The 19,642-nt window shown below is 42.5% G+C and overlaps 1 protein-coding gene across 1 annotated transcript; it reads right to left on the bottom strand.

Moving 5' to 3' along the window:
* Window positions 1-4,329: 4,329 nt before the first annotated feature.
* LOC134368592 (phosphatidylinositol-binding clathrin assembly protein-like) lies at window positions 4,330-18,573 on the bottom strand. Its single transcript, XM_063085019.1, is given in 11 exon segments — window positions 4,330-4,513; window positions 5,748-5,824; window positions 11,181-11,222; window positions 12,083-12,189; window positions 13,092-13,203; window positions 13,327-13,420; window positions 13,580-13,682; window positions 14,761-14,836; window positions 16,908-17,050; window positions 18,218-18,306; window positions 18,377-18,573. Coding segments are annotated over 11 exon segments (1,224 nt in total).
* Window positions 18,574-19,642: the final 1,069 nt, after the last annotated feature.

Here is a 19,642-nt window from a genome sequence, read left to right as displayed (position 1 = left end):
GCCAAACAGTTACACAGTGTACTCACTTGCGATTATTTAAATCTCTTCTACATCTATGGTTATGTCAGCTCTTTTATTCCTAATGATGTAAACTTTTACAATCTCTTTTCTGTTTAGCCAGAGGAGCTTATCTTATTGAACTTTACAAGGAAACAACTTTTGTATTTATTTGCAGTTTTATGAATATAAGCTTTTATCTTTATACATTTTATCTTCCTAATTTTTTATTTTCTGCTCATTTTCTTAAGAGAAAAACTAAATTTAAAAAAATTCTCTTCCTTATAATGATGACATTTAAAACTACAAATTGTCTTCTGAGTTTAGCTCTCACAGTGCCCCATTAGCCTTGGTATAAAGTTTTATTCTTCATCACCTTTAGAAAGTTAATAACTTCCCTTTGATTTCCTCTTGAGCAAAAGAATTATATTTTAAAATTTCTAAGTGGTTAAGATTTTCATGGTCAACTTATTATTAATTAGTTCTAATTTTATGAGTTTATGAGAGAATGTAGCTTGTGAAATTCTGTCCTTTAAAATTTTGTTAAGATTTTTTCTAAAATGAACATTCTGTGTCTGCGTGTGTGTGTACTCGGGTTGATTACTGTTATTGATTTATTTATTATGTATTATTAAAATTCCTCTGTCTTTACTTATGTTTTAACTACTAGATATGTCCAGTAGTGAAAGACGTGGTTTGAAATCATCTATTATCATTGTATTTTTCTCAAGTTCTCCTTGTATTTCTAATAATTTTTGCTTTAATTATTTAGCTTACTGCATACAATATTAATGCTGCTGTATCTTCATAAACAGTACCTTTTATCATTATATGATATGTCTCCTTATCCTCTTTAACTTCCTTCTCCTTCATTAACCTCATATTCTACATTATTTGTTCTTAATATTATTATTTCTGCCTTCCTTTGGTTTCCATTTGCCTGTGATTACTTGAGCTGAAAATTTCAGAGTTAACTCACTGAAGTAACATTGGTTATCTTATGATACTCAGGAGCTCCAACTAGTATTTTTATTATCTTTGTTTAATAAAATAATAATATGTTACTCATTTAATACAGTCTATATCATAAAGTAATAAAAGAACCAAGAATACAAAGAACTATGAGGAATGCCAACATTTAACACATCGTTGGGAGGGAGAGGGGAGCGGGAGGGGGGAGGGAGGTTTCGATAACGGGCCACAATAATCAACCACATTGTATATCGACAAAATAAAAGAAAATATAAAAAAAAAAGAAAACATTATGCTCTAGGGTGATTAGAGGGGGGATGGGGGAGGAAAAGGGGGATGGGGAGGGATTGCACAAGGGGCATAATAATTACAATTTGTGACAATATATGGACTAGTAATACTGATGTGATCCACGTATCTCAGTGTTGAAACCCCTAAATTTGTATAATCAATTTCGATTCAATAAAAATCATTTTAAAAAGTGATAAATAAACCTTATAGAAACCAAATATTTGGAATATAACTGTTGAGGTTATAGTGTCAACAGATAATTCTTTCATGTCCTAATATATGTGCTTCATCCTTGAATTCTAGTGAGAGCTTGTATTAGTCCATTTATGTTGCTTATAACAAAATACCTGCAACTGGGTGATTTATAAAGAAAACAAAATTTATTGCTTACAGTTTCTTAGGCTGGGAAGTTCAAAGTCCATCTGGTGGTGGTGACAGTGACCCAGGGGTCTCACATTGCAAGGTGGTAGAAGCAGAGAGAGAGAAAGACAGACTCTCCTGCTTTTTAGAGCCTTCAGAACCACAGCCCTGACCACCATTATTAATCCGCCCACAACTGCACGGTCCTACAGTCCAATCACCTCTTCAAGGCTCCACCTTTCAGTTACCATAATAGGATTTCCCACACTTTTAACAGTCATGGTGGGGGCTAAGTTTCTAATACATAAAACTTGTGGTACAAATTGAAGGTTCAATGAGTTTTGGGGGGACATAATTAAATCCACTACAGAGCTCTAAAATGTTTGTAACACATTATTATCATTATCAGTTCTTCTAAAGGTAAATACAGACATTTTCTGGAAAACCATAGCTGTGAATTGGATGGAGCTTTCTGATTCCCTGCACAGGTTTTAGGGACTGGAATCCCACATCTAGGAAATATTTAGTAGTGTCGCTAAGGCTGATACCAGGTACTCTTCTTGAAAAATGTACCAAATTCAGAGTTATATTATATATGCCTACCTCTGCTTCTAGTCCGTTGAATGACATCTTAAAAAATGAAAATAAAATTTACTTTTATTCCTAGCGTCCCAGTATCAGTTATCACAAGATTGGGGAAAATGTAAAGCATGCTAACTGTGCCAGGAGTCTAAGAACAATATGAGAGCCAATTTTCTACTTCTCAAAATTTGCTGCCTATCTCTAAAAGCCGTTGAAAGACTTACTATGAGTGAAACACACACTACACATACAACAACATCTTTAATTTCTTAATCAATTTTCTTAATATAATCACAATCAGATTACCTTGAGTTTGCCTTCAGGTATCTTTAGCATGAGAACATGAGCAAAAATGAAAGAAACTACTGTTTGTTGTGGGAAAAAAAAAGGAAAAAGAAAATGACTCCCAAGTAGCAAATGAGCACCTGGATGAACGCTGGTGCCATTTACCAAGCCAAAGGCAAAAGAGATGATAAGCAAGAAACTTCATTTTGGATAAACTGAGTTTGACATCACTGCAAAACATCCAAGTGGAGAAGTCCAGCAGACAGGCTGATATACAAGTTTGGATCTCTGATATAAACTTTCTCTATCTATACTGTATATCTAGAACATGGACAGTATTTAAAACCAGAAGGGAAGTACCTGCAATCAAGGCCAGAGATAGAGAAAAAAACCACTCAACGAGATCACCAAGGATACAGTTTTACCATGGCACAAGTTGGAAAGGGCAACTGGAAGGTGGGAGAATGGGAAAAGTCGAAAGTGAAGCGAGAGAAGACCAGCCACAGGAGTGTGTGGTGAGCATAAGGGAAAGGAGACGTGTAAATCTTTGGGAAGCATGACAGGAGGGCAGAAGTACAAGAACAGCACTTGACCATGGCCCAGGCCCTGTTCCAAGCCCTCTGCACGTGTGAACTCATCTAATCCTGATGGCAACCTCACGAGGATCAGGACGCATAGGCAGAGAGGTGCTGAGTGACCTGCTGGAAAACGCACAGTCCGTGAGTGGTACAGGTGACGTCTTCAGGGAAGCTTGCGGTGGAAGAGACGCGTTGTGCTCGGACTTCTTTGAAGACTCACTTGAGGGCTTTTTGGGGACCGGAAGGGGTCCCCGAGGAAGCAGAAGTCGAGGCACGGGGTGGTTTCTTCTGCCTCCAGTGGATTTCCATCTTCTGGAAGGGGGTTTTCTTCTTTGGACACAGGACTGACTTCATTCGGGTCACTGGGTCACCGGGGGTGCCTGCACTCGCTGCCATGTCGCTCGCTGGGAGGGGACGGGCAACATGGGACGTCCATCAAGGCCTCCTAAAACAGTGAATGGCAGAAAGGTCACTGCAGAGAGACCTGTCGAGAATGGTCGAGAAAGAGCAGCAGTGGAAGGAGGCGGCCAGTGCCCGCCCGCTGAGGTCGCCACGAGGAGCACGACGAGCAGGACGGCCCAGGGGTCCCCGGCAGCTGGGATCCCTTCGTGTCCTCAGCAGGATCCCAAGAAGGTGGCAAGAGGAGGAAGCAGCGGAAGCAGAGGCGGCGCTGGCAGCAGAGGCCGAGGGGGCACCGCGTGGTCGCGGACCGGGGTTCACGGTCGCGGTGGCGGCGGCAGACACGTGGGACGCGGCCGCGACCTCCCTGCCCTGCTTTGCCCCAGCACTAAACCCTGAAGGCGGCTACGGATCTGTCCCCCTTTTCACCTGCCCGGACACTCCACGGACGACAGGCGCCCTCCCAGCCGCAGCGGGACCGTGAGGCACAGGCAGGTGTCTGAGGACGAGCTCACGGCGTGACTCCCTTTCCCGATGGCGCACCCTGTTGGACATTAGAGTGGGGTCAGTGCAGCGCGACCCGAAGGTCCCGCCAGTCACAGCCGGCGCCGCGCTGTCGGGCGCTTTTCCTCCAGGGGTGCAAACTTGCCTTCCGAGTTTCCTCTGAATTCAAGCTTCAGTTTCGGCTAAATCTCCTCTCTTTTTCTTGGATCCATAATGATTCTTTCTGGCAAGAAGTTTTCTTTGGCTGAGCAGTGCCACCTCCAGCTGCTACAGGTGAGGGTCGCGCTGGGGCAATAGGCTGCTTGTTCACAGACACACACGACACGGTCAGACCCCGAGCAAGCGCGCTGAACGACACGCTTCAGGTTGCAAGCACGGGCTCCTTAACAAACCGTTTTGTGCTGGCGAGATCCGGCCCCGCTTCCTGCAACTGCTTTATCTGCACGACGTGCGGCTGCTTCCTGGCCTCGAGTGTCCAGCACTGAGTAGAGCCCGGCTGTGCCTGCGCTTCTCCCGCACGCTCCCTCTCAGCGACCGTCGTCTTGCTTTTCACACGAGCACCTGCTGTTCACACTGCAGTTGCTCTGTCCTCTTGGAAGTGAGCTTGGCAGTGATTTAAAAATGCCAGCGGTTTTAATCTAGCAGTGTGCAAACTGGGAATTTTTCTAGTACAGTCCACGTAGCGGTGCCACAGGCTGGGAAGCCAGGAGCAAGTGTGATGTGCAGCTTTAAAGGGACCACTGCGGAAGAGTTTGCCTTGTGCACTTGGCTTTGATCGGTACATGCTGTAGCCAGTTGGGCAGAGGATACACTGCTGTTCAATGCTTATTGTGCAAAATGTAACCCGAAATGAATAATGTATTTTAAGTGCTACCTACATTAACAAAATGTAAGTTATTGAAAAAATAAAAAAGAGAGGGATAATTTAAATCAATGACAATCAACAAAAGCTCAAAAAAGTGGAATGAATGAATAATACATAAACTTTGTAGGAATTCTAGACAATACAGAAAAGGACAAAAAAGAAGGCTGACATCAACCATAATTGTCACATTCAGAAATAACTAATGTAAACATTTTGTGTTATTCAATTTGCATGTATAACGCATACATAGAGTATACATGTGTGTGTATATGTGTGTACGCACACACACACGCACGTCTGAAATGTTACTATGCACACTGTTATGTGAATGAACAGTTTGCCATGCCATTAAACAATCTTCTACAACAGTTGTTCTCACTAGAAGAGCCCCTAAAGGAGTGCTGTGCACTGACGTCCCCCAAAACCGAGTCCACATCATGACAGTGAAAAGAGGGCGGGAAATCCTATTATGGTATTTCAAAGGTGGGTTCTTGAAGAAGTGATTGGACTGTAGGACCACAGCATAGTGAATGGATTAATAATAGTGGTCACAGGCATGGTTCGGAAAGCATTATCACATAACAGAGTCTCTCTCCCTCTGCTCCACCATTTTCTGCCATGTGAGACCCCGGCATTGCTATAAATTCTCCACCAGAGATCTTCACCACATGTGTTCCCTAGACTTTTGACTTAGTTTCTTTGGGAAACATACCCTCTTGTGAAGAGTCTGGAATCCCGCAAAAGACTGAAACCTCCATTCCATACCATCATTTACAATAGCTGAATAGTATTCCATCATATAGCATTCATAACCCATAGTTTTAGTTCATCTCATATTTTTAAACATTTAGAATGAGAAAATTTATTTAGAGGGAGACAAAATTAACCTATATTAAAGATAGTTATTAACTCACCTGCAAGGTGGTGAAATGTTTTTCTCTTCCAAAGAAGCTAAATGCTGTTTTAGTGCTTCAAGGGAACTCCGGGGTGGCTAAAAACAGTTATGAAAGATTTATTTTCTTATACTTTTAGAAAAATCATACTCTCCTACATGATAAACATATTTTGAACAAAAATTAAGATACCTCTATAGCAAATGCATTAAAGCCAAAAGTAAATTTATTATTAAAAGTAACATCTTGGTATCAAGTCAAATTCTCAAACTATGCTTTGAAATAAAAATTTTAAAACAACAACCCAGTCTCTTAAAATTATCAAAGGACAACTAAAATACCTATCCCTCAAGAAGACATTAGGCTTGAAATAATTCATTATTCATGGTTCCTTCACAAGTCAACAGATCAGTAGGTAATACCTAGTGGAGAAGAGGGAGAGCGGGGAGAGAAGGCAACAGAGAGATAGAGAAACAACAACAAAAAGAGGGACGGAGAATCTCACTCATATTAGCAAATTCATTATCACGCATATGAAGAGTAATCCAGGTGTCGCCATGGTCTTCGGTCTCTGCTAAAATGTCCCCTCTTCAAGAGGGATTTCCTTGACTACCAACAGTTTCTTTAAATTTTTTTTTTCAAAGCATTTATTTTTAGTGACATTACAGACTTCTTTGTATATTTATTGTCTGTGTCCCTGCAATAGAATATAAGCTCCATGAAGGCAGGGATTTTGTCTGTTTCATTCACTGATGAATCTTACGTGCTTGGCACATAGTAAATCCTTAATTAATACAGTTGACCCTTAAACAACACGGGAGGTTAAGGGTGTTGACCCCACATAGTCAGCTGAAAACCTGTGTATAACTTTCACGCGTCATTACTGTGGAACCCACACATAGGAAAAGTTGGCCCACCTTATACATGGGTTCTGAATCCTGGGAATACTGCACTTTGCCCTGCAGTTTGGTTAAACCCACTGTTGCAGAACCCGCATGTAAGTGGACCCTCACAGTTCGAACCAGTGTTGTTCAAGGCTCAAATGTATTTGCTGAGTGAATGTGGGTGTATCTTTTTGTTCTCCATTTCCATTAAAACATAAGGCCCATTCCCCAACAGGGTTCTATATCCCGCCATCTCCCTCCTGATCCACTCACTCTCTATTCAAGAAAATAATTATTAATAATTTACTATACACTAGGTACTAGGGACACAGCCATTGGAGGGCTTTTAAGTGAGGGGTGAAATAATCAGATGTGTATTTTGGACGTTATCAGACCTGAATTATATAAAACAAACGGCAGAGGGCTGAGTCCTACCAAATTTTAGATGTGTCTTCAATGCACCCCCGTCTCTCCATCCTGCCACTACACCATCGTTCTACCTCAGACTGTCACCGTCTCTCCCCTTCCCACTCAGTGTCGTACTGTAAGTGAGAGGCGAGGAAGAGGGTATCAAGGAGGAGATGGGGACAGAGGAAGACCAGCAGATTTGGGGAAAAGATGAATCATATAAACTGCTGTGCTGGCAGTGGGAAGAAGGCTTAACAAAGAAGTACTCACAAAGGTGTGTGGGGGCAGAGCTAAGGGCCAATTCTGAGGGAATAAATAACAAAAATAAATAACAAAAGTTATCAGTATTTGAACGACGTTGGTTGGAAACATTATTTTTTTTTTTCCAGCTGATTTGCTTTCAGACAATCCACCGCCAGCTGTAAATCTGTGGAAACTGTGCCACGCAATCTTAGTGAACATGATTAGCAGAAAACTGCTTAGAAATACCAAAAACGTAAAAAGCACCAAAGTGCTGGCTGGTTAGCTCAGCTGGTGAGAGCATGGTGCTGATAAAATGCACCAAGGTGCTTTACATGAAAAGAGGAGATGTGAGGCTGTAATACCTCCTTCGTGAGGCACAGTCACCCTCCAGCCACCAATAGCACAGAAACGCTGGGGTAACTGTAGGAAAATGCATCTGGGCATGTGTCGGGGTGGAACCGTCCAGCAGGTCCCCACGTTTATGCCCCTGGAGCTCTGAGGTGGATTGTGGCCCAGAAATGTATGTTTGAACTACTTTCGTGACAAAGGAAAATGCATCCGATTGCAGACAGAGCAGACCCTGCTATGTGCATTTGCAGGAGTCACGTCCAGCAGGAACTGCAGGGAATGGCTGAAAGGAGAGGACTCACACAGACAGACACACAGCCAGCTGCTCACGGAAGGAGGCTCGGTGACTCCCAGACGATGGCAAAGTCAAAGCAGAAAGGACTGACGGATCAAGAAGATGAGGGAGATTTCCTCTTAAGAAAGACCAGATGCAGAAGGGATCTCTAAACTGGTGAGCAGTTTAAACCTAGCAGGTTAGCTTCGATTCACGTTAAGTAACAAGTGTCAGAAGCACAAGGAGAAACTGGCCGATCCGCAGTCACAGAGCAAGACCTTCACGCTCCTCCGTGGGATCCAGCAGCAGGTTGGCTGAGAAAGCCCCTTGAAACTGTGCACGGTTTTGAGCAGACCTCTCTCGAGGAGACTGACTGAGGGGGGCAAAGTGGGGCTGCCTCAGTTCCTGCCTCCCTCCTGTCCCACGTAGCCCTGCATGTCACTCCATTCCAGGGCTTCCAGGACAGCCCGGGAAGCACGTCTTCACAGGAGCAGTTCTGCTGACTGCTGAAGGCCACGACAAATGACTTTCTGCACTGGCTGAGGGCCAGGGGCCAGCGTGCTGATAAGGAAGCTCTTCCAGTACAAAGAGTTGATTTACGGAGCAGTGAATTGGGATCTGGATGGAAGTTTGCTAACAAGGCCCCTGGCTGCCTTTTGCAGACTCTCCCGCAGCCATCTAGTTTGTTTTTGATTCAGGGATCCTGAGGAGTGGAGCTGAGGTAAGGAGGAGAGAGGGTCACCCAGTGGAAAATGTCACCCTCCAACTCAGGTTACTCCTCCTGGCAGAGGTCCCCTTGGAGCTCAGGCCACAGGTGCTGGTCAGTTCATGCTCGTCTGTGCCCAGCAATGGCTGAGGCCGTGGTTGTCGGTAAAGTTCCTCTTCCTACCTCCAGCACATCCCTCAGGGAAGCAAGCTCGATGCAGAGAAAACTCAGAGGACTACATTCTGTGGACATCTAGCCATGCTTCTGCAGTCTCTGCTTCATCTTTTTCAGGAACCCAGGGGCTGGGATTGTGTCTCATTCATTATAGCTGAGGAGGGGTCAAGCCCTATTGTTTGTGAATCGATGCTGAGTGAAACCCGCTGGTTACGGTGCCATGGGGCCATGAAACTCCGTCTTCTCCCCTACTACTAACCCAGGCATTGTCATTGTCGCTGTGTCTCCCCACCACTGCTCATCTGACTTCCCATTCGAGAAGCTGGGCGTTATTTCACCCAAAAGTGCTTTTCATTATAGACTGATCTGTGTGATTTGATGTCTGTGCACAAGTCCCTTTTGATTTATCTGTACATGAAGGAATGTTTGTACTGTGAAGCATCCAACAGAAACTGCCCCTTCTCTGCCACCAAATCGAACACTTTGTCTGCGTCTGCAATTATCCTTCCTTCCTTGCCTCCTCTCTCTTCTTATTTGAGATCATTGCTTCCATTTGTGCTCTGGATCCAATACCCTCTCATTCCCTGAGACATCACGTTCAATCTACTGCCCCTCTCTCCTTCCACTTCTCCACCCTCTCTCTTCACAGGCTCCTTCTCGTACACATCACTGCCATGTGAACCAGGCACTGTGTGAGCACTCCTCATGTGTTATCTCAGAGAGTCCTTCGTTATCCCAGTCCCATCCAAGGCAGGTCTGTCATGCCAGGGCCTCATATATGAGATGGGGACAGCTGAGGGGATGGCTGTGAAAGTCCTGAATCTCCAGGTTCCTCAGAAACCTTGCAGCCTCCTTTGTGGGAGGTAAGGAGGCTTCTACCCAACAAGTTACACGCCCCATCAAGATTTGCCCCACCTCCCCTCCTGGACTCTAGGCCTAGAACTAGAGTTAAACCACTGCAAAGCTACGCTGGAGACATGCCTCTGAAACAGCCCCCACCCACCCTTCAAGCAGAATAGTAAATAAAATCAAGGTTGCCTCCCATGAGGATGGCAGAAATTAGTGCCAATCTTACAGACATAAAGGATGCAGATGTGATAGTCCCCGTCCCCATCAAAACCAGTCAGGCCCTGGAGAATGACAAACGACAGCAAAATCAAGTAGGAACCCAATTGCAGCCACTGTGCCAGCCACTATAGTTTCTTTGGTAGAGGTGACTTAACACAGCCTCCGGTACATGCTATGTGGTTATTGGTTTGGTGAATGTGCTGCGTTCCAGTGTGAATCAGAAAGAGGTCACAGGCGAATGGAACGGACAATGGTTACATTTATAGTTCGGACCCAGGGCTAGGTGAACTCTCCCACCTGCTGTCATAATATGGTCGGAAGAAGTCTAGACCTGCTGGTCACCCCTGAGAACCTCAAATTGATCCACTGTATCCATGATGTCATTAGAACAGGATCAGATGAGCAGGAGGTGGGTAGCAGAGTGGACTTGGGAAAGATACACATTTCTTTCACAGTGGTAAAATTTGTAGGGTTCCAGTGGTCAGAGGCCTACCAGGACGTCCCATCCAAAACAGAAGATGAAGTATTTCAGTTTGCACCTCGCACCGTGAAAAAGAAAATGTGACACCTAGTAGGCATCTTTGGGTTCTGGAGACAGCATATCTCCACACCAGGAAACATTGCTTTAGCCCAAATCCCAGGTGACCTAAAAGTCTACCACTTTAATTTGGGGCCCAACGTAGGCAAGGGCTCTGTAGCAGGTCGAGGATGGGCCAGAAGCCCTGCTGCTTAAGCCCCAGGGTACGTCTGGGATGGAGCACAGACAGGTCCAGAGGGGTAAGCAGGCTGCACAACCCCATCCACACCTGCTGCACTGCCACCTCTACCTCAGGTCACACCCATGGCCATGTGGGGGACCCCTGATGACCAGTTGCTGGTGGAGGAAAAAGCTTGAGTTCATTTGAATTTTACAATATTGCTATGAGATAGGCGAGAGCATGACACCTATTTCGCAGTTGCAGAAACAAGGAATAGACGAAGGAAATGAGTTGCTTGAGTTCACACACTGAAAGGTTGACAAGACAGCCCTCAAACCTAAGTTCATTATCCCAAATACCTGACTGTTTCCACTGACCGGTGCTGTCCATTTTGAAAGCATGGTCTATTCGTTATACCACGCGTTGCCATATATATGACGTGCATGGAAAGATTTGTATTATCTTTTAATTCTATTTTTCCATAATCTTTTTGAAGTTCCCTTGTATATGTTTGTTATTGACGGGGAAATTAAAATACACACACATATAAGTATATGGCAAAGAATGGAGTCTCAGATGATGATTAATATAAATAACAAATGAACATAGAGAAAAAAGGTCCACTTAAATGCACCGGACAGATACACTTACCTGAATAAGATTTGGAATGTTGCTCTGGTCAATTCCAACTTGCTGAATTCACAAAAAAAAGGGGGCGAAAAGTATATATTACAGCAGGGAATGGCACCAAAAAAATTAACTGAGAGACTATTGTGCACACAAAAGAGAAAACACCCCCCAGGGCACGATGCCTTCCTCGGGTGATGCCCATCTAGTGCAAGAAAAACATGTCAGGCTGACGGATGCATTGGACACTTAAGCACAAACTTCTACTTGTCCTAACAGTAGACTCTGAAAGAAAAGTCTTGCCAGATACTGAGTCTTTGCTGTTTGGAGAAGAGCTAAGCTGTATTTTGGATATGGTCAAATGTGTTCTAATTTTCCAAGTAGTCAGGAGTCAGCCACTATTCATGCTGTTGTTCTCCTGTGGATAATATGTCTTTGTTCTCTTGGTTTCCAGAAGTTTGACTGTCACTTGCCTACGTGTGGTTCTCTTTGTAGTTATCCTGCTTGGGGTCTCCAGAGTGTCATCACCTTATATGTTTCTTTCTCTCTCTGATCACAGTCCTGTTCTACCTCTTGTCCACTGTTTAAAAAGACTTACATCATATATATTTTCGTCCAGTTCTAGAGTTTCTGATGAGAGGGGAAACTTGGTACTGCCTATCCTCACGGTTGCAAACAGAAGTCCTTGTAAGATTGCTTTTTAGCACAAGTGCATTGCAAATGTGCTCAAAAAAAAAAAAAAAAAAAAAAAAGCGAAGTACCTAATTTTAGCTTTTAGTTTTACTATTTTCAAAGTAGTTAAAACTACTACCAATTTCTGTGTATCTGTGTAGTGATGTGGTTGGGGGAGGAGGTATAGCTACACCTGACACTGAACTAATGCAGAAAACAGCAGAAAGGCCTTGGATAGAAACGGATTTCTGTACCTCTGCAACCTCCAGGAACTGTGTCAATTTGGTTGTTTTTCCGAGGAAGTTCATGTAAATCCCCAAACTCTCCTCGCACTGGTTCTTCCTCATGTCAAAAAACTTGTCTAAAAATAGAAAAAAAAAATTAGCAGGAAGCAGCCAATGTTGTAGCGATTTTCAAGTTTCACTCCATTCTACTCTATTTTAAGCTGATTCTGTATATGATTTTAACCTGTTCAAAACAATCATAGTTTTGATCCAGTTATTTTCTGCTTGAACAAGCACAAATAGCACTGTTCAATCCCTGGAATCAACAGATTTTTACAGATTAAGTCCTGTATAACAAACACTAGTGCTGGGAATATGCATGGAATTTAACAGCATACACGGATAGTTTAGATTTAAATGTCTCCAACTTCTGGTCTATAGTCTTTGTGATTAACAGCAAGCTCTGAAACTCTCTGAGGAAGGTGCTGTGTTTTCTACTCTTTTATAACCCTATAAATGTACTAGGCATTTCTTCAGTTTAAGAAAAGAGCTTAAATTCCCATCAATAAAGTTGGGAAAATGCTTGCAATGAAATGAACCATTCATTAGGTCTAAATGATGACAGAAATTTCCTGAAAAGCCTACAAAATATGCTTGTATATAATCTATAACAGTAACTTATGTAATTGACTTTACCTTCTGATAAAAGTCAGAGCTGTCTTATTTGACTTTGGTGGAAATGGGCCTTAATGTGTACTGCATAAACATGGCAACCTAGTTGATTCCCTGGTAAATTTCCCAGAAATATCAGTTAACATGTGTATAAAAATGGAAAAGCCTTGTGGCTAATTCGACAAATAATTTTTAACCAAAAAAACAATGTAATATCTCATTGTTTAAAAATACACATGAGCCTGTAAGGACTCTCTATTTTAAATCTAAAGCAAATATGAGTCTGAATGTAGAGGTAAAAGATTTTCACAAATAAAGTATTTTTACCATCTTATCTTTTAAAAATATTGTTTATTCTTTATCCTACCTAGCAGATTAAGGATCCCTTCATTATAGGCTGCAAAGAGACGAAGAGCATCTCTAAAGAGAAGCATAAAAGCAGCACGTATTATACCATTAGTTAGTTCATCAGGATTTGCCTGAAAATTAAATAAGAGTCATCAATTACCACCACAGTTAAAAAAATCCTTCTCCCATCTACAGTTAAACAATGATATTGACTGATATTAAAGGGGAAAAAAAAGGATTTCTAAAGTTCTTACATTAAAATTAAGAAGAGCATCCAGCTGGGTTTGAATAACTGGAAGCGTCTTTAGCAGCTGTTCAGTACTCATAGCTCTTATCACACCGTCTCTCCTATAAAAGATAAAAGAAATTTATAAACATCAAAAATTAAGAATTTGAAAAGCACTGTGACATCAGCATCTTAACACAGAGCTGTGTTTTTGACAAACTACAAAGCAGACCACATATGTGTCAGTATTTCTTGCTTACAAACTAAGGATAATTACTGACCCTCTCTTGCTTTTTGTAACGTCAGATGCCATCAGTCTGTATGCGAGTGACTATTCATTCAAATACCTGCTGTACCGTCTGATGAAGGCTGACATCGTATAACCTAAAAATAAAATATTTGATTATTTCCAATTCAACCAATACAACTATTTATAATACACCAATATGCAAAGACTTATCATTCCACATTTACCCGTACGCCTCAGCAATGTCTCTGTAAGCACAAAAGGTAGAACGGCCTTTATTCATCATCTAGTCCCACCTGCCTCAAATTTTCTGTTAAAGATTATTTTTTAGTTACTGAAAGACTTCATATCACCCCATGATGTGGTGTTGATAGTGATATTCCTGAACAGAGGGAACAGTTGAACTTTCCCAGCTCCTTTCACATTTCCACAGAAACGGCTGTAAATTCTCGGCACTTTCCCATCGCCACCTCCCCTTCTCCACCCTTCCTCCAATTAGCAAATGACCCTGACCCCAACTTCATAGAGAAAATGGAGAAAGAAAGGCCATGGGAGAAACCCAATTTCTGGTTACCTTGATTCATTTACTCAGTTTATTCATTCCTTCACCATTGTTGAGTGCTCACTATGCGTGAGGCTCTGCTAGGTGCTGGAAGTTCAGCAGTGAATAAAATAGACAAAAATCCCTGCTCTCATAGCGCTTACATTCCAATGGAGATTGTCAGACAATTACGCAAAAATAACATAAAATAAAATAAAAAGGAAAACACAGAACACAGGCAATTAGTTGGTAAGAAGTGGCAAGAATAAAACTCAGGCCGAGAGGTGGCATAAAGGTGTGCTGCAGTTTTAGGCAGGCTGGACAAGGCCTCACTGAATAAAGACCTGGAGGTTTCATTAACCTTTTTTCCTCTAGCACATAGCATATTCTTAGTACGCAGTCGAAAATGCATTATACCAATGAACTTCGGGATTATTCACCTTTATAAAAAGTGCACCGCACCACACACTAGTTAGGTTGTTTGTTGATTTATTTATTTACTTATGGAACAGGTACTTTCATACACAAATAGAGACTTTTTTTGATTGCAAGTGACAGAAACCCAACCCAAGTTGGCTTAAAATAATTGAGACCAATTTTCTTAACTAGCCAGGGTTTTCAGAACTTTCCCCTCCTTGACACATGGAAACATTTCCATCAAGGACCCATCTTACCTTCTATGACGCTTATATCCAGGAAGCTGTGTAACGTGAAGAAAGAGGGTCGAGATGCAAGATGTTGGATGAAACGCTGTGAGACAAATGGGCCGAATCCTAAAATTAGTTTCTGGACACAAAGCTAGTTTATGAATGAGTTTGCCCTTATGAATGTATATTTGACAGAGTTCTGCCATGCAGGTTCTATCTATTTCAGGAGTACTGATTAAGTTAGTCACGATCACATTCTGGGCTGGCCAGTACAAGCATTCGCTGTGCTGTCAGTTACCCTCTGTTTACCTAGTCCCCAAATTAACAAGGGGTTAAACATGAAAGTTCATGTGAATACACACCTTTCCTCCAAGACTTTCTTTCTAGCCATTTCCCCCTTTTGATTTTGAATAATTGTAAGTTACAGAGAAGTACAAAGAATAATAGGATACATCTGTGTACCCCACTATCTAGAAATGAGAACTGCTCAGTTTTTGACATAACTGCTTCCAGTCTATTTTTAAAATAAAAGGAATAAAGTATTACAGAAAAAGCTCACGTACCCTTTGCCCTGTTCCCAAGGCCAATTTCCTTTTTCTCCTACTACGAGAAGTAACTGATGTCATAATTTTTAACATGCTATCTTTAAAGTCTATTTTCTTTATAGTTTCATATGTATTTGTTCCATGGACAAATATTGTGTGTATGTTTTAATATTTACATAAATGTTATTGTACTCCAAATGTCATTCTATAACTTGCTTCCTCGATTAGCATTGGTTTTGAGATCTAGCCTTGCTGGTATACATCCCATTTAGTGTCATATAGTATTTCACTGTATAACCACACCTCATTTTACCTGTTCCCTACTGATGAAAATGTAGCTGATTTCCAGTTTTTCGTTATTATAAATATGCTGTGAGAAATAGATTTGCTGGGTCACCAGCTGGGTGATTTTGTTGAATGCGTCCCAGTGTTCTCCTCTCCACACTGATAAACTACACCAGCTAGTAATTTACACATCATCTGCAGGGTATTTCCCATTTCCTCAGTGTCTTCCCAACTCTTTATTCTGTCAGAAATCTTAAATTGTGCTAATCTGAACATGTTCTCAGACATGCTATCGGACATGAATTAGCTGTCAGACATTCTGGTTTCCTTTTCTGTGAACTGTTGGGTTCTTTTGCTCATTAGTCTGTTGTATTGCCTTTTTCTTACAATGATGTATTCTGAATATTAATCTTTGGTCTGTAATATACATGTCGCAAATACCTTCTTTCAACCTTATGGTGTCTTCCTGACTTGAATGTCATAAGCACATTCTACATTTTTTTCAGTTTCAAAATTTAGTTTTTTGCCTTTCGATATTTCCTCCATGTGGAGTTTATTTTTGTATATAAAGTAAGATAAGGATCTCATTCTATTTCTTCCGTAGGGATGCCATTTGTGCCAACAGACTTTCTTGTAATTATTTCCCCCTTACTTTCTCCTGCATGTTTTTAGTGCCACCTAGCTCATATATAAGTAGGGTTTCATTTCTGAGCTCTCTATTAAGTTCCATTTATATATACGTTCTGTTTTTCCCAATACCCTACTGTGTAATTACTATCGCTTTATAAATTTCAAAATAAAGCCAATTTCTAAACCCTAATTTTTAATGCGATTTTACTGAGACAAATTGTAAATTTAAAATAGAAAATGATAAGTAATTTAATGCTATAGAGCATTTCAGGTGTTCTATGGAACACTAAAAGTATGTGCCTATGGGGAGAGGAGGACAGGTGATGATATCACACACTCAGGTGTACAGTTTCCCTTGGCAAAGTAAAGCAGTTATGCAGTAATACATTTTAAAGTTTTTTTGGGGGGGAGGGTTTAAATCATCTAAAGGATTAAGAGAAATACCCACTCTATTATCCACTTTATTACCCAATGGCTACTTTACCAGTGGCTAAAATGGCATACCTCAAGTAATACTAATGACAAAGATGCATTCATTAATAAAAACAGAAAAAAACATTTTTAATACTGCTATTCACTTCCCCCACTTGTCACTAACAAAAGCAAAAGGTAATACGCCCTTGACAAAGCAGGAACATTTCGCACTTGCGTGCACGCAGTCTATTGTACCAGAAGGAAGGGAAGGCCTCCCGCTGGAGCGCACAGCACACTCACCTCATTTCCGTGGACCATGAGATGATGCACAGTAACCAGAGCTTTGAACACCACCACCCAGTTACTGCTCCTCGTTTTCCTATGAAGAACATCAGCCAGATGTTGAACGCTCATATTTGTTTCATTGGTGTACTGTATTAGATCTAAATTAGAGACAGTGACAAGCATTAAAATACAGACAGAAAGTTTTTGAAAAGAAAATTGGTCATTTTAACTTAAATACAGATGCAGTCAAATCTCAGAGAAATGACAAAGGAATAATCAAAAACATTTTCTTCTTTACATATATTACCATCTGTACTGATATGTGTTACCTGATATGAACACCTGTTTACCCTCTTATCCTCTACACTCGATGAGAGCAGGGACTGTGTCCATTTCAGTCACCAAGACCTAGCACAGTAGATGGCCCATAAAGGTTATGGTAAATACTTGTGAAATGAATGAATAGTACTCAAGAAGGGAAGTAACATACCCAAGGTCATACACGTAAAATTGCAGAGCTGGGATTTGTAATTAGATTTGTTTGAGTCCAGAGAGTCAGCTACTACCAGTGTCATTACCGACTCTCTCAAGGGAAGTGTGTAACTACTGCTCATCCCTTAGGTCCCAAGAAGCCATTTCTGGAACATGACGTCATCATCCAGGGTTTGTCATAGATATTTCCCCAGAATCTAGCACACAGGCTGCCCAGAATAGTGCTTAGCAAACTTCAAAAACATATGTATAATGGAACTTAATCTGTTTAACTTAGTAAACAGTGAGCTGCTATAACACATGCACATTATGATGATGATGAGAAGGTAAAACGTCAGCAGGTAAGTACAGATTAAGTCAATGGATAGTTTTTAAGCAAAATACCAAAGTGAAGTGGTGATCAAAGTGTTAGTCAGCTGCGAAGGCTTCAGAGCAGGAGGATTCATGCGCGTTGCCAGCAGCACGTGTTGCTTATGAAATCAGGGCTCCCTACAAGCTCAAGCAATGGACTGTGGGCCTGGCCTGGGAATCTTTAACAGGTCCCCTCAAGAATGAAGACCCCTCCCCTTCGCATCACACACAGGAGCCCAAAGGTGCTGCTGGGGACACTCTAAGGCCTGTGTACTCAACTCACAGGTCCTGGCTGAGCAGTGCCCGTGGGAGAACTGACTCCGCAGATGTCACGGTTTCTACACAAACGGGCCGGGGTGGCCTTGGCAAGCGAGAACCTTTGCAGAAGCGTGGGTGCTGCCCCCTTGTCTCCTACCTAAGTTCCCTGAATAATTTCTACATATTTCGGAATTGGACATAAAAACCGCCAGTGGTTCTTTCACGTGCTTCGAGACGATTGGAACTGAGAATCCACACGACGCCTCGCGTGCGGGTGTCGCCAGGGGGAGGCTGGCGGGAGCACGCCGGGCACCTGCGTTAGAGGGTCCCCCAGCCCTGGACGGCAGGAGCCGCGCGAGCTGCCCAGCCCGGACGCTACTCACAGGCCAAGTGTTTCGGCTTGGGCTCCCTGGGCTCTTTGGGGGTCGCCTGGAGGGCAGCCTTGGATGCAGAAGACCCCATGAGTGTGGCGCGGGCTGCCCTCCTCTTCCACGTAAGCGTGACTGGCACCCCTAGATGAGGACGCCGAGGTGAAGGCCTGGTCCTGCAGGTGGCGCTCACCACACGACGGTTCCTTCATGCAGCCTGACGTAGACCCCTGGCATTATGAGGTGGGACCAGAACTCACGAGGCGCCAGGATTCTGCCGGAATGATGGGAAAGGTGGCGCAGGGGCAAAGGAGGGTGGTGCCAGGCACACGCTCAGATTCGGAGGGCAAGGTTCGGGCTGGGGACGGGGCACCTCCAGAGGAGGCGATTTCCATAATCCACGGCCAGTGGCACGCACCAGACATATTGAAGAACGTTCTGTGCTCTTTAGCACCCCCAGTGGAAGGTCAGTCAGCTACCAGGGTTATAGAGCCCCTCTCTGCTGCGCATGCCCGAGCACTGGATTTGCATAAACCAGCCGCTTGTGGTCTCGTTTTCCCGGTGTTCGTGCTGAAAATAGGTCTAGGTCTAACTAGCAAGGGTAACTTTTCTCTAGGGGTGGGCCTAGAGGAAAGCCTGAAACCCTGGGGAATGGCTTGTGACCTAGAGGTGGGTCCTGTAAGGAGAGCCCAGGGAAACTGAGCACCTCCTATCTCACTATTACTGGGTGGAGTGTTCTAATTAAATCGGTATTACACTTCCTGATATTGTGTCACAGATAACTAACACGGTTTTTATTTTTTAGAACCTCCCCCCCCATATTTAAGTTTGGAGAGTTTCTTTTGCTATGTCTCCAAGTTTACTGATCTTTTCTTCCGCAGAGTTTAATGTGTTGTTAATCCCACCCAGAACACGCTGCATTTCTAATATTGTATTTTTCATCTCTAGAAGTTCCATTTAGTTCTTTTCGTAACCTTTTGTTACTCGCCTCATTATGTTCACGTTTTCCTTTAAACCTTGGGTTTATTCATAATAGATATAATCGTTATTTTAAAAGGCTTTTCTGCTAATTCCACCACCTTTGACATTTTGAGGTTTGTTTCTATTGACTTATTTTTGCCTTCTGTGTGGGTCACGTTTTTCTGCTTCTTCCTGTGCTAAGTAATTTCTAATTGGATGCCAGATAGTGTTAATTTTGCTTGGCTGAGGTTTGTATTTTGATGTATTCCTTTAAAGAATGCTGAAGTTTGTTTAGACATACAAATACATGACTTTCAAATC

Source organism: Cynocephalus volans, chromosome X (assembly GCF_027409185.1).
Source record: "Cynocephalus volans isolate mCynVol1 chromosome X, mCynVol1.pri, whole genome shotgun sequence".
NCBI classification, from domain to species: Eukaryota; Metazoa; Chordata; class Mammalia; order Dermoptera; family Cynocephalidae; genus Cynocephalus; species Cynocephalus volans.
Note: the sequence above shows the minus strand (reverse complement) of the source record. Positions and strands in the feature narration are given on the sequence as shown.